Here is a 15,135-nt window from a genome sequence, read left to right as displayed (position 1 = left end):
ATGGTCCCTACCCAATAGCGCGCTTACAGTCTAGAAGGGGACTCAAAGATGGTAGGCATGTTCCATGCCCCCAAACAGTTTACAGTTTAGAGAGGTAGATATATATTAAAATGAATGATGGATATGTACATTCATTCATTCAATCGTATTTACTGAGCGCTTACTGTGTGCAGAGCACTGTATTAAGCGCTTGGGAAGTACATAAATGCTGAGGGGCAATTGAGGGACACTGTTCTAAGCACTGAGGTAGATACAATGCCACCTGATCAGACGCAGCCCCTCTGCTACACAGGATTCACCGTCTGAGAGGGAGGGAGAACAGATATTTTATCCCCATTTTAAAGATGAGGAAACTGAGGGATGGAGATGCTAGGTGAGGGACTGTCTCTCTTTACTGCTGAACTGTACTTTCCAAGCACTTAGTACAGTGCTCTGCACACAGTAAGCGCTTAATAAATATGATTGAATGAACGACAAGAAGTCCATGTTTGAGGAGGCTTAACTCCTGGGCCACACACGCCAGCTGGAGATGGGTTGGCGTTTCTCGAAGAGCAGCCGGGGGAGAAATCCAAGTCTCCGGATGCCTTCTCCAAAAGGATTCCGGACCTAAAATCCAGCCCCTCTCTCTTCCCGAGTCCTGATCGGGATTCTTCCCGAGAAGGAGGACGCGGCCTGGGGGGGCGGTGAGGACGGCGCAGAGCAAGGGGAGGAGCGCCACGCCATTATAACCAACGACTCTGAACGGTTCCCTTCAGTCCTCCAAGGTCTATGATGAAATAATAATATAATATACTTAACACAGATAACAAATGTATAACAATATAAATAATACATTCATTCATCTTTATTGAGCGCTTACTGTGTGCAGAGCACTGTACTAAGCGCTTGGGAAGTACAAGTTGGCAACATATAGAGACGGTCCCTACCCAACAAGTACATAATAGTAGAGAAGCAGCGTGGCTTCGTGGAAAGAGCCGGGGCTTCGGAGTCAGAGGACGTGGGTTCTAATCCCGGCTCTGCCACTTGTCTGCTGTGTGACCTTGGGCAAGCCGCTTCATTCATTCAACCGTTATTTACTGAGCGCTTACTGTGTGCAGAGCACCGTACTAAGCGCTTGGAAAGTACAATTTGGCAACCTATAGAGACGGTTCCTACCCAACAACGGGCACACAGTCTAGAAGGGGGAGAAAGACAACAAAACAATTAGACAGGCATCAATAGCGTCAAAATAAACAGAATTCTCCGTGCCTCAGTTTCCTCACCTGGAAAATGGGGATTAAGACTGTGAGCCCCATTCATTCATTCAATCGTATCTATTGAGCGCTTACTGTGTGCAGAGCACTGTACTAAGCGCTTGGGGAGTACAAGTTGGCAACATATAGAGACGGTCCCTACCCAACAGTGGGCTCACAGTCTAGAAGGGGGAGACAGAGAACAAAACAGAACATATTAACAAAATGAAATAAATAGAATAAATATGTACAAATAAAATAAATAAACAAGTAATAAATACATACAAACGTATATACAGGTGCTGTGGGGAGGAGAAGGAGGTAAGGCGGGGGGATGGGATGATCTGATTACTCTGTATCTACCCCGGCACCTAGAACAGTGCCTGGCACACAGTAAATGTTTTACAAATGCCATAATTATGAATAATTATTGTACTTATGGCATTTGTTAAGAGCTTATTGTGTGCCAGGCACACAGTAAATGTTTTACAAATGCCATAATTATTAATAATTATTGTACTTATAGCATTTGTTAAGAGCTTATTGTATGCCAGGCACTGTTCTAAGCGCTGGGGCAGAGGGAGTTGGGATGGACACAGTCCCCGTCCCACATAAGGCTCACAGTCTTAATCCCCATTTGACAGATGAGGGAACTGAGGCCCAGAGAAGCAGCGTAGCTCAGTGGAAACGGCCCGTGCTTGGGAGTCAGGTCACGGGTTCTAATCCCAGCTCCGCCGCTTGTTTGCTGTGGGATTTTGGGCAATTCACTCTGGGCCTCAGTTCCCTCATCTGTAAAATGAGGATTAAGACTGTGAGCCCCATGGGGGACAACCTGATTACCTTGTATCTCCCCCAGCCCTTAGAACAGTGCTTGGCACATAGTAAGCGCTTCACAAAAGCCATCGTTATTACTGTTATTTGCCCAAGGTCACAAAGCAGATAAGTGGCAGAGCCGGGATTAGAAAAGCAGTGTGGTTTAGCGGAAAGAGCCCAGGCTTTGGAGTCAGAGGTCGTGGGTTCAAATCCCGGATCTGCCAACTGTCAGCTGTGTGACTTTGGGCAAGTCACTTCACTTCTCTGGGCCTCAGTTCCCTCATCTGTAAAATGGGGATTAAGACTGTGAGCCCCCCTGGGACAACCTGATCACCTTGTAATTTCCCCAGCGCTTAGAATAGTGCTTTGCACATAGTAAGCGCTTAATAAATGCCATCGTTATTATTATTATTAATTGGCGGAGCAGGATTAGAACCCAGGACCTCTGACTCCCAAGCCCGGGCTCTTTCCACTAAACCACGGTGCTTCAACATGTGCAGAGCACTGTACTAAGTGCTTTGGAAAGTACAGTACAACAATGAACAGGGACAATCCCTGCCCACAGCAAGCTCACATTCTAGAAGTGACTAGCCCCAGGTCACACAGCAGATGTGTGGCGGAGCCGGTTCCCAAGCGCTTAGTATGGTGCTCTGCACACGGTAAGCGCTCAATAAATGCAACTGAATGTGCCACGTGGGGCTCGCCGTCTTGATCCCCATTTTACAGACGAGGGAATGGAGGCCCAGAGAAGTTCGGTGACTTGCCCGAAGTCACACAGCTGACTAATGGCTGAGCCAGGATTAGAACCCATGACTTCTGACTCCCAATTCCGTGCTCTTTCCACCGAACTACACTGCTCCTCTGTATGCTGAACCCATCCACATCTTTGAACTCTGTTGTTCTCTCCTGTCTGAAATTTATTTTGAGTGTCTGTCCCCTTCTAGACCGTGAGCCCGCTGTTGGGTAGGGACCGTCTCTATATGTTGCCAACTTGGACTTCCCAAGCGCTTAGTCCGGTGCTCTGCGCACGGTAAGCGCTCAATAAATACGATTGAATGAATGAATTGAATGGATGGACCCGGAAAGGGGCCCGAGGATGATGATGATGGCATTTATTAAGCGCTTACTATGTGCCAAGCACTGTTCTAAGCGCTGGGGAGGTTACAAGGCGATCAGGTTGTCCCACGGGGGGCTCCCAGTCTTCAGCCCCGTTTTCCAGACGAGGGAACCGAGGCCCAGAGAAGCGAAGTGACTTGCCCAAAGTCACCCAGCTGACAGTTGGCGGGGCCGGGATTTGAACCCACGACCACTGACTCCAAAGCCCGGGCTCTTTCCACTGAGCCACGCTGCTTCTCTTGCATACTCCATACTCTCGAGGTCCACACTAATTCCTGAACTGCCAAGAACCTGCAAGTGTACATGTAATGCCCCTTCCCTCCCCGCCCCCCCCCAATCACCCTTTTCCACCTGCCCACATCATCATCATCATCAATCATATTTATTGAGCGCTTACCGTGTGCAGAGCACTGTACTAAGCGCTTGGGAAGTCCAAATTGGCAACATATAGAGACGGTCCCTACCCAACAGTGGGCTCACAGTCTAAAAGGGGGAGACAGAGAACAAAACCAAACATGCCAACAAATGAAAATAAATAGAATAGAGGGGGAAAAAGGGCCCTTCGAAGGCTGAGAGTGGGACGTTACCCACCGAAACCTCCCTGCAGAGAGGCCTTGTGCAGCAGCAGCCTTCCGCTCCTCCTTTGGTGGGGCCGGGGCGTGCCCGGGCGCGACCCTCCGGCCCCGGCGCCGCTCCTCGGCGTCGTCCCCGGGTTGCGGCCGCCGCTCCTCGGGGTCTTCGGCTGGGCCGGGGACGGGAGCCGCGCCACCGGCTGCAGGTACGGAGACTTGAACCATTTGGGGTCCAAGAGGGCCCGGCAACCGGTCCTGAAGGCCGGCCGGCGCGGGCTGGGGGTTGGAGAGCACGGGTCGGGCAGCTGGGGGGAGCGCCCACTCCCGCGCTTCGCTGTCAGAGCCTGATGGGGGACGGGGGAAGACGGGGACAGTGTCAGTGGTCAACGACGCCACGCAAATCCCCCAAACCTCCTCACTCTCAGCTCCCCAGCTGTCCATCCCCTCACCCCCTCCTAATAATAATAATAATGGCATTTGTTGCACCCCCTTCCTTCCTCTCCATCCCCCCATCTTCCATCCTTCCCTTCCCCACAGCACCTGTATATATGTATGTACATACTCTATTTTACTTGTACATATCTATTCTATTTCTTTTATTTTGTTAGTATGTTTGGTTTTGTTCTCTGTCCTCCCCCTTTTAGACTGTGAGCCCACTGTTGGGGAGGGACTGTCTCTAGATGTTGCCGATTTGTACTTCCCAAGCGCTTAGTACCGTGCTCTGCACATAGCAAGCGCTCAATAAATACGATTGATGACGATGATTTGTTAAGCGCTTACTATGTGCAAAGCACTGTTCTGAGCGCCGGGGGGAATACAAGGTGATCAGGTTGTCCCACGTGGGGCTCACAGTCTTAATCCCTATTTTACAGACGGGGTAACTGAGGCTCAGAGAAGTGAAGTTCTAGACTGTGAGCCCACTGTTGGGTTGGGACTGCCTCTGTATGTTATCAATCAATCAATCAATCGTATTTATTGAGTGCTTACTATGTGCAGAGCACTGTACTAAGCGCTTGGGAAGTACAAATTGGCAACACATAGAGACAGTCCCTACCCAACAGTGGGCTCACAGTCTAAAAGGGGGAGACAGAGAACAGAACCAAACATACCAACAAAATAAAATAAATAGGATAGAAATATACAAGTGAAATAAATAAATAAATGAATAAATAGAGTAATAAATATGTACAACCATATATACATATATACAGGTGCTGTGGGGAAGGGAAGGAGGTAAGATGGGGGGATGGAGAGGGGGACGAGGGGGAGAGGAAGGAAGGGGCTCAGTCTGGGAAGGCCTCCTCGAGGAGGTGAGCTCTCAGCAGGGCCTTGAAGGGAGGAAGAGAGCTAGCTTGGCGGATGGGAAGAGGGATTGGGGGCATTCCAGGCCCGGGGGAGGACGTGGGCCGGGGCCATGTTGCTAACTTGTACTTCCCAAGTGCTTAGTACAGTGCTCTGCTCACAGTAAGCGCTCAATAAATGCGATTGATTGATTGAAGTGACTTCCCCAAAGTCACACGGCTGACAAGTGGTGGAGCCGGGATTTGAACCCATGACCTCTGACTCCAAAGCCCGGGCTCTTTCCACTGAGCCACGCTGCTCCTCCCCCCCCCTCCCTTCTCTCCTTCTCCATCCCAGCCCGCACCCTCCTCACTGGGCCTCGTCCCGCCTTCGACCCCTGGCCCACGTCCTACCTCTGGCCTGGAATTCATTCATTCAATCGTATTTATTGAGCGCTTATTGCGTGCAGAGCACTGGACTAAGCGCTTGGCAAGCTCAAGTCGGCAACAGATAGAGACGGTCCCTACCCAACAACGGGCTCACGGTCTTCCTCCTCATATCCCTTACGTTGCCGACTTGTACTTCCCAAGTGCTTAGTACAGTGCTCTGCACGCAGTAAGAGCTCAATAAACACGATCGAATGAATACCTAAAAATGACTCTCCCCCGCTTCAAAGCCTTATTGAAGGCCCGTCTCCTCCAAGAGGCCTTCCCAGACTAAGCCCCCCTTTTCCTCATCTCCCACTCCCTTCTGCGTCCCCCGACTCGCTCTCTTTGCTCTTCGCCCCCTCTCAGCCCCACACCATCATCAATCGTATTTATTGAGCGCTCACTATGTGCAGAGCACTGTACAGAGCAATGTGCAATGAGCAATGTGCAGAGACACCACTCATGTCCACACTTGTAATTTTACTTGTATTGGTGTCTACCTCCTCTCCTTTAGACTGTGAGCTCATTACGGGCAGGGATTGTCACTCTCTGTTGCTGTATTGTACTTTCCCAAGCGCTTAGTAATAATAATAATAATAACTAATGGTATTTGTTAAGTGCCCACTATGTGCAAAGCACTATTCTAAGCGCTGGGGGGGGGATGCAAGGTGATCACATTGTCCCACGGGGGGCTCACAGTCTTCACCCCCATTTTACAGATGAGGGAACTGAGGCCCGGAGAAGTGAGGTGACTTGCCCAAAGTCACACAGCTGACAACTGGCAGGGCCGGGATTTGAATCCATGAGAAGTTAAGTGACCTGCCCAAGGTCACACAGCTGACAATTGGCAGAGCTGAGATTTGAACCCACGACCTCTGACTCTGAAGTCCGGGCTCTTTCCACTGAGCCACGCTGCTTCTCTTGCTTCTCCCCCTCGTCCCCCTCTCCACCCCCACTGCCTTACCTCCTTCCCTACCCCACAGCAACTGTATATATGTTTGTAAGGATTTATTACTCTATTTATTTTACTTGTACATATCTATTCCATTTATTTTATTTTGTTAATATGTTTTGTTTTGTTCTCTGTCTCCCCCTTCTAGACTGTGAGCCCACTGTTGGGTAGGGACCGTCTCTAGATGTTGCTAACTTGCCCTTCCCAAGCGCTTAGTACGGTGCTCTGCACACAGTAAGCCCTCAATAAATATGATTGAATGAATGAATGAATGAATGAAAGAATGTCCACTGTTGGGTAGGGACCGTCTCTATATGTTGCCAACTTGCCCTTCCCAAGCGCTTAGTACGGTGCTCTGCACACAGTAAGCGCTCAATAAATACGACTCATTGACTGATTCGACTGTGAGCCCACTGCTGGGTGGGGACCGTCTCTGTATGTTGCCGACTTGTACTTCCCAAGAGAAGCAAGAACCTGTACTTCCCAAGAGATGAGAAGCAGCCTGGCTCAGTGAAAAGAGCCGGGGCTTTGGAGCCAGAGGTCACGGGTTCGAATCCTGACTCCACCACACCACCACCACTTAACTTCTCTGAGCCTCAGTTACCTCATCTGTCAAAAGGGGATTGATTGTGGGGCAGCCTGATCACCTTGTATCCCCCCCGCCCAGCGCTTAGAACGGTGCTCTGCACATAGTAAGCGCTTAACAAATGCTATCATTATTATTATTATTCCCAAGCGCTTAGTACAGTGCTCGGCACACAGTAAGCGCTCAGTAAATACAGCTGATTGATTGACTGATTAAGCGCTCAATAAATACGACTGATTGATTGATTGAATGAATGAATGGGGAGGGAGCAGAACCCGCGTCCTTTGATTCCCAGGCCCCCTTCCCACCCCAGCATCCCAGATTTGAGGTCCGGCAACGCATCCGCTTGGGCAGCTGGCACCGACCCACCTGGATGCCGTACTTCCTGATGAGGGCTCGAGCCGAGATGCCCACGGGAGTGTTCAGCGGGGTCGGCGTGGCCCCTTTCCGCAGGGGCGAGTTGGGAGGCAACCTCTCATCGAACAGCTCGGGCTCCAACTGCCTTCCGAAAGAGACCCTCTTCCTCTTCGTCCAAGGCAACGGGAACGAAGCCGTGGTCCCGTTTTCGAACTTCGGGGAGCACGACTCTCCCTGACCTTAATTGGGACAAAACGGAGACCCTTGAAGCGACCCGACAGTGCTGTTTAAGTTCTTGCTGCGGGCCCAGTGCCGAGCGGTGAAAACAATCAATCAGTCGTAGTACAGTGCTCTGCTCACAGTAAGCGCTCAATAAATACGATTGAATGAATGAATTTAATGGCAACATATAGAGACGGTCCCTACCCAACAGTGGGCTCACAGTCTAAAAGGGGGAGACAGAGAACAAAACCAAACATACTAACAAAATAAAATAAATAGAATAGATATGTACAGGTAAAATAAATAGAGTAATAAATATGTACAAACATATATACAGGTGCTGTGGGGAAGGGAAGGAGGTAAGATGGGGGGATGGAGAGGGGGACGACACAACGATAAGTGCTTAGGACAGTTCATTCATTCATTCAATTGCATTTATTGAGCGCTTATTGTGTGCAGAGCACTGTACTAAGCGCTTGGGAAGTCCAGGTTGGCAACTTATAGAGACGGTCCCTACCCAACAGCGGGCTCACAGTCTAGAAGGGCAGTCCTGTGCACACAGCAAGCGCTCGATAAATACAATTAAATGCCCGTTGTTGGGTAGGGACCGTCTCTATATGGTGCCGACTTGTACTTCCCAAGCGCTTAGTACAGTGCTCTGCACACAAAAAGCGCTCAATAAATGCAACTGAACGAATGAATGAATGAATTAAATGAAGGAAGGATTTCAGTCAGATCAAATGCAGACTCTGTCCTACTTAGGCTTCAGTCTAGAGGGGAGGGAGAATAGACATTTTTTTTTCCAATCATTTATTGAACACTCACTGTGTGCAGAGCACTGTACTAAGCGCTTGGAAAGTACAATTTGGCAACAGAGACAATCCCTACCCAACGACGGGCTCACAGTCCTAGAAGTATTCAATCCCCAGTTTGCGGGGGAGGAAACTGAGGCCCACAGAAGTGAAGTGACCTGCTCAAGTCCCACGGCAGAGAAGTGACAAAGGCGGGATCAGAACTTGGGCCAGAAGCAGCATGGCTCAGTGGAAAGAGCCCGGGCTTTGGAGTCAGAAGTCATGGGTTCAAATCCCGGCTCCGCCAACTGTTAGCTGTGTGACTTTCGGCAAGTCACTTCACCTCTCTGGGCCTCAGTTACCTCATCTGTAAAAGGGGGATTAAGACTGTGAGCCCCGCATGGGACAACCTGATCACCCTGTAACCTCCCCAGCGCTTAGAACAGTGCTTCGCACATAGTAAGCGCTTAACAAATGCCATTATTATCATTATTATTATGGGTTCAAATCCCAGCTCCGCCAACTGTTAGCTGTGTGACCTTGAGCAAGTCACTTAACTTCTCCGGGCCTCAGTTACCTCATCTGTAAAAGGGGGATTAAGACTGTGAGCCCCCCCCGTGGGACAACCGGATCAACTTGTAACCTCCTCAGCGCTTAGAACAGTGCTTTGCACACAGTAAGCACTTAAATACCAATATTATTATTATTATTATTATCGATCCCCAGACCCTCTTTGCTGATACACATAAAGACGGTTAGCCGTGTCCTGCTTTTTTGGCATTCGGATGATGTGTTTTTTGAAGCATTTTAATATTTCGAAAACCGATCTGGTAAAGGAATCTTACTCTAACTCGCGGGGCCGGGCCTGGAGGAGCCTCGTCCATTAGATAACGAGGGTAAGAAGCCCAGCCGCTTCGCTCCGTCCACAGAGGGTCTTCTCCGACCCAATTAAGGTCTCGCTAAAAAATGGTTTCTGAAGCGCGAGGAGGGGAATAAAGGGAGGAGTCCCTGTCCTCGCCCCAAATGGCAAGAAAGCTGAGCTGAACTTGGCTCAAGCCCGGCTTCATTCAAGCCAACGAAGTCCCCGTCGTACATGGCCGAGTGGAAAGAGCCTGGGGGTCAGGTCATGGGTTCTAATTCCCGTTCTGCCCCTTGTCTGCTGTGTGACCTTGGTCAATAGTAATAATAGTAATAATGGCATTTACTAAGCGCTTACTATGTGCAAAGCACTGTTCTAAGCACTGGGGAGGATACAAGGTGATCAGGTTGTCCCACGGGGGGCTCACAGTCTTCATCCCCATTTTACAGATGAGGGAACTGAGGCCAAGAGAAGTGACGTGACTTGCCCAAAGTCCCACAGCTGACAATTGGCGGGGCTGGGATTTGAACCCATGACCTCTGACTTCAAAGCTCGGGCTCCTTCCACTGAGCCACGCTGCCTCTCAAGTTCTTCACGAGGTCCAGTTGCTTCACTTCTCTTGGCCTCATTTACTTCATCAGTAATATGGGGTTTGAGTCTGTGAGCCCCACTTTGGACGAGGGACTGTGTCCAAGCTGATTTGCTTGTAATAATAATAATAATATTTGTTGAGCGCTTACTATGTGCCAAGCACTGTTCTAAGCGCTGGGGAGGTTACAAGGTGATCAGGTTGTCTCACGTGGGGCTCACAGTCTTCATTCCCATTTTACAGATGAGGGAACTGAGGCACCGAGAAGTTGAGTGACTTGCCCAAAGTCACATGGTAGGGTTAGGATTAGAACTTGCGACCTGATTCCTAAGCCCGTGCTCTTTCCACTAAGCCACGCTGCTTCTCAACCGCTCCAACCTGATCACCTTGTAACCTCCCCAGCGCTTAGAACAGTGCTTTGCACATAGTAAGTGCTTAACAAATACGATCCATCATTGTTATTACTATTATGTTGGACACAGTCCCTGTCCCACGTGAGGCTCACACTCTTCATCCCCATTTTCCAGATGAGGGAACTGAGGCACAGAGAAGTGAAGCGACCTGCCCAAGGTCACACAGCGGACAAGTGGCAGAGCCGGGATTAGAACCCACGACCTCTGACTCCCAAGTCCAGGCTCTTGTCACTAGGCCTTGTTGCATCCCATATTGACTAGAGTGTGAGCCCGCTGTTGGGTAGGGACCGTCTCTATATGTTGCCAACTTGTACTTCCCAAGCGCTTAGTACAGTGCTCTGCACACAGTAAGCGCTCAATAAATACGATTGATGATGATGATGATGATGATAAATATGAATGAATGAATAACGATAGTATCTGTGAAGCCTTACTACGCGCCAAGCGCTGTTCTAAAACGCTGGGGGAGATTACAAGGTAATCAGGTTGTCCCACGTGGGGCTCACAGTCTTCATCGCCATTTTCCGGATGAGGTCACTGAGGCCCGGAGAAGTGAAGTGACTTGCCCAAGGTCACCCAGCAGACAGAGCTGGGATTAGAACCTCTTGACTTTCAAGCTCGGGCTCTTTCCACTAAACCACGTGCTCTGTACGCAGTAAGCGCTCAATAAATACGACTGAGTGAACGAATGCCTGTGAGTCCTTCTGTCTGTCACCCCCCCAACACTCAGGCCATCGGCTTGTACTTCCCAAGCGCTTAGTACAGTGCTCTGCACACAGTAAGCGCTCAATAAATACGATTGATTGATTGATTGATCGGCGGGGTCATTAGGAGGCAAGGGGCAGAAGTGGCGAGGCGTGCCGTGGGTGGGAGAGAAGCTGACTGTGCTCGGCCCGTTTTTGGAACGGCGCCTGTAAAGCAGCGTGGCTCAGTGGAAAGAGCCCGGGCTTTGGAGTCAGGGGTCACGGGTTCAAATCCCGGCCCCGCCAACCGTCAGCTGTGTGGCTTTGGGCAAGTCACTTCTCCGGGCCTCGGTTACTTCATCTGTAAAACGGGGATTAAAACTGTGAGCCCCCCGGCGGGACAACCTGATCACCTTGTCACCTCCCCATCATCAATCATCAATCGCATTGATTGAGCGCTTACTATGTGCAGAGCACTGTACTAAGCGCTTGGGAAGTACAAATTGGCAACACATAGAGACGGTCCCTACCCAACAGTGGGCTCGGCGCTTAGAACAGTGCTTGGCACATAGTAAACGCTTAACCAATGCCATCGTTATTATCATTACTCTGTGCAAAGCACTGTTCTTACGAGAACGGACAAAGCGGGCTCTTACTGTGTCCGGCAGGCTGGTCGGCGGGGCCGGACCTCCCGGAGCTGCTCCGTTGCGACCTGCGGGTCTCGGCCCCGCCACGGGCCGGCCTCCCGCCTCCTCCTCGCTCCGCGCTGGCTCCGCGGGCCTTCGGGGTTGGGCCGCCGGCCTCCGACGCTTGGCGGGCCTCCCCGGGGGCCGGAGGGTCGGAAGCGCCGACCCCCTCGGACGCCGGAGACCCCGGACGGGACCCTCCCGGCTCCCCCTCCTCCGGGCCGTCCGCGCCTCCGGCCCGGCTCCGGCCCCGCCTGCGGCGCGACGAGGCTTCCTCCTCCCGGCCCACGGAGGAAATTTCCCTCTCTCCGGGACCGGCCGGGGCAGCCCGCGGGTTGAGGGGAAGCGCGGATTTCGGGCTGCACGCCCGGTGCCGGCCCGGCGACCTCTTGGCCCGGTGCTCCACGGGATGCCCCTCGGACGGGTCCGGGGGTTGGTCGATGCTCTGCGCTTCGCTCTTCCGCTTCAGGATGCCCACGATCTTTGGGGGGGCGGCAGCCCGGCTTCCCTCCCGCTCCGGGGTGGCCTTCCCCTGCGGGAGGGAGAGCGCGTCCCGCTCGTTCTCCTTCGAAGCGGACGACTGCCTTCGGGACGGGCTCCTCCCGTCCTTCGGAGGAGCCGGGGGGACGGCGCGGTGGCGGGCGGCCCGGTTTTCCTTGGCCGGGGCGGAGGCCGGCGTGAGAGCGTCGCGGCCGGGCCCTCTGGCCGGGGAGCGGCGGGCATCGCTGCGCTGCCTCGCTCTCGCTTCGATCTCCTGCTTCAGCGAAACGTAAAGCTTGCCGAAGGGAGAAAAGGCTTCCTTCTTGGCGCTGCCCTGCACGGGCGGCCCGCGGTTGTCGATGGGGCTGAGCTCTCGCACCGGAGACTGCCTCTTCCCGTCTCCGTCCGGCGGGCGCGGCTCGCCCTCGTTTTGGGCCCGCGGATCCCCGGTTTTATCTGGGAAAGTCGGACAACAGAAGAGGCCAAGCGTCAACTCCGGCGGCGGGAAGCGGGTCGCCTGCCCCCCGAAGTCAATCAATCAATCAATCGTATTTATTGAGCGCTTACTATGTGCAGAGCACTGTACTAAGCACTTGGGAAGTACAAATTGGCAACACATAGAGACAGTCCCTACCCAACAGTGGGCTCACAGTCTAAAAGGGGGAGACAGAGAACAGAACCGAACATACCAACAAAATTAAATAAATAGGATAGAAATGTACAAGTAAAATAAATAAATAAATAAATAAATAGAGTAATAAATATGTACAACCATATATACATATATACAGGTGCTGTGGGGAAGGGAAGGAGGTAAGATGGGGGGATGGAGAGGGGGACGAGGGGGAGAGGGGGAGAGAAGTCGGAAGATCGAAACCGGGAGCCGGGATTACTATGGAAAGTTTTGGGGGAAAGGGCAAGACCTGGAACCGGGGCGGGGGAAACATCGCAGCTAAAATGCACCCAAGCCTGCCTCAGTGTCCCCTCTTCCTCCCCGCCCAGCCGTGCTCAACATTTCTAGACTGTGAGCTCGTCGTGGGCAGAGAATGTGCTCGTTTATTGCTGTATTGTCCTCATCCCAAGTGCTTATAATAATAGTAATGGCATTTGTTAAGCGCTTACTATGTGCGAAACACTGTTCTAAGCACAGGGAGAGATACAAGGTAATCAGCTTGTCCCACGTGGGATACAATCGATCAATCAATCCATCGTATTTATTGAGCGCTTACTGTGTGCAGAGCACTGTACTAAGCGCTTGGGAAGTACAAGTTGGCAACATATAGAGACAGTCCTTACCCAACAGTGGGCTCACAGTCTAGAAGGGGGAGACAGAGAACAAAACCAAACATACTAACAAAATAAAATAAATAGAATAGATATGTACAAGTAAAATAGAGTAATAAATATGTAGAAACATATATACATATATACAGGTGCTGTGGGGAAGGGAAGGAGGTAAGATGGGGGGATGGAGAGGGGGACGAGGGGGAGAAGAAGGAAGGGGCTCAGTCTGGGAAGGCCTCCTGGAGGAGGTGAGCTCTCAGTAGGGCCTTGGCACAGAGAAGTGACTTGCCCCAAGTCACACAGCTGACAAGTGGTGGAGGCGAGATTAGAACCCATGACCTCTGACTCCCAAGCCCGCATTTTTTCCACTGAGCCACACTGCTTATCACAGTGCTTTGCACACCGTAAGCGCTCAATAGATAGCAATGAATGATCATATCCCCCATTCTACTTGGCCCATCCCCTTCCCTACCCAGATGTTCTTCTGTCTCCCCTCCCCACCCTATCTGACCGGGTCTCAACATCCCCCATCATGCCCAGCTGTGCCTCAATGTCCCCCACAGTTCCCCCTTTTAAAGTGGTATTTATTATTATTAATAATGACAGTAATGGCATCTGTTAAATGTTTACCACGTGCCCGGCGCTGTACTAAGCGTCGGGGTGGATCCAAACAAATAGGGTTGGATGTAGTCCCTGCCCCACAGTGGGGCTCACAGTCTTAATCCTCAGGTGACAGATGAGGGGACTGAGGCCCAGAGAAGTGAAACGACTTGCCCAAGGTCACAGAGCAGACAAGTGGCAGACACAGGATTAGAACCCATGGCCTTCTGAAACCCAGGCCTGGGCTCTAGCCACTAGACCATGTTGCTAAGTGCTAACTTTGTATTTACTCACTACACTGTTCTAAGAGCTGGAGTAGATAATAATAATGGCATTTATTAAGCGCTTACTATGTGCAAAGCACTGTTCAAAGCACTGGGGAGGTCAGAAGCAGGGTGGCTCAGTGGAAAGACCATGGGCTTTGGAGTCAGAGGCCATGGGTTCAAATCCCGGCTCCACCAATTGTCAGCTGTGTGCCTTTGGGCAAGTCACTTCACTTCTCTGTGCCTCAGTTCCCTCGTCTGTAAAATGGGGATGAAGACTGTGAGTCCCCCGTGGGACAACCTGATCACCTTGTAACCTCCCAGAGCTTAGAACAGTGTTTTGCACATAATAAGCACTTAATAGATACCATCATTATTATAACAAGGTGATCAGGTTATCCTAAGGGGGGGCTCACAGTCTTAAGCCCCATTTTACAGATGAGGCAACTGAGGCACAGAGAAGTGAAATGACCTCTAGACTGTGAGCCCACTGTTGGGTAGGGACTGTCTCTATGTGTTGCCAACTTGTACTTCAAGCGCTTAGTACAGTGCTCTGCACACAGTAAGCACTCAATAAATATGACTGAATGAATGAATGAATGACTTGCCCCAAATCATGCAGCTGACAATTGGCAGAGCCAGGATTTGAACTCATGACCTCTGACTCCAAAGCCTGGGCTCTTTCCACTGAGCCACGCTGCTTAATCAGGTTGGACACAGTCCCTGTCCCACGGGGGGCTCACGGTCTTAATTCCCATTTTAAAGATGAGGGAACTGAGGCACCGAAAAATGATGACGATGGTACATGCACAGTGCTTACTATGTGCCAGGCACTGTTCTGAGCGGTGAGGTAGGTACATGCCAGTCAGGTTGGGCACAGTCCCGTCCCACATGGGGCTCACAGTCTTAATTCCCATTTTACAGACCA

At 51.2% G+C, this 15,135-nt stretch overlaps 1 protein-coding gene across 1 annotated transcript in view; it reads right to left on the bottom strand.

Annotated features, from left to right (window-relative positions):
* MKI67 (marker of proliferation Ki-67) overlaps positions 1-15,135 on the bottom strand; it is a 55,975-nt gene that overhangs the window by 24,740 nt on the left and 16,100 nt on the right. Inside the window, exons 7-9 of the mRNA XM_038743983.1 lie at positions 11,551-12,516; positions 7,350-7,576; positions 3,753-4,077 (exon numbers count right to left, since the gene is read on the bottom strand). Coding sequence (XP_038599911.1) covers positions 3,753-4,077; positions 7,350-7,576; positions 11,551-12,516 — 1,518 coding nt within the window. The remainder of the gene's footprint in view (positions 1-3,752; positions 4,078-7,349; positions 7,577-11,550; positions 12,517-15,135) is intronic.

Source organism: Tachyglossus aculeatus, chromosome 3 (assembly GCF_015852505.1).
Source record: "Tachyglossus aculeatus isolate mTacAcu1 chromosome 3, mTacAcu1.pri, whole genome shotgun sequence".
Lineage (NCBI taxonomy): Eukaryota > Metazoa > Chordata > Mammalia > Monotremata > Tachyglossidae > Tachyglossus > Tachyglossus aculeatus.
Note: the sequence above shows the minus strand (reverse complement) of the source record. Positions and strands in the feature narration are given on the sequence as shown.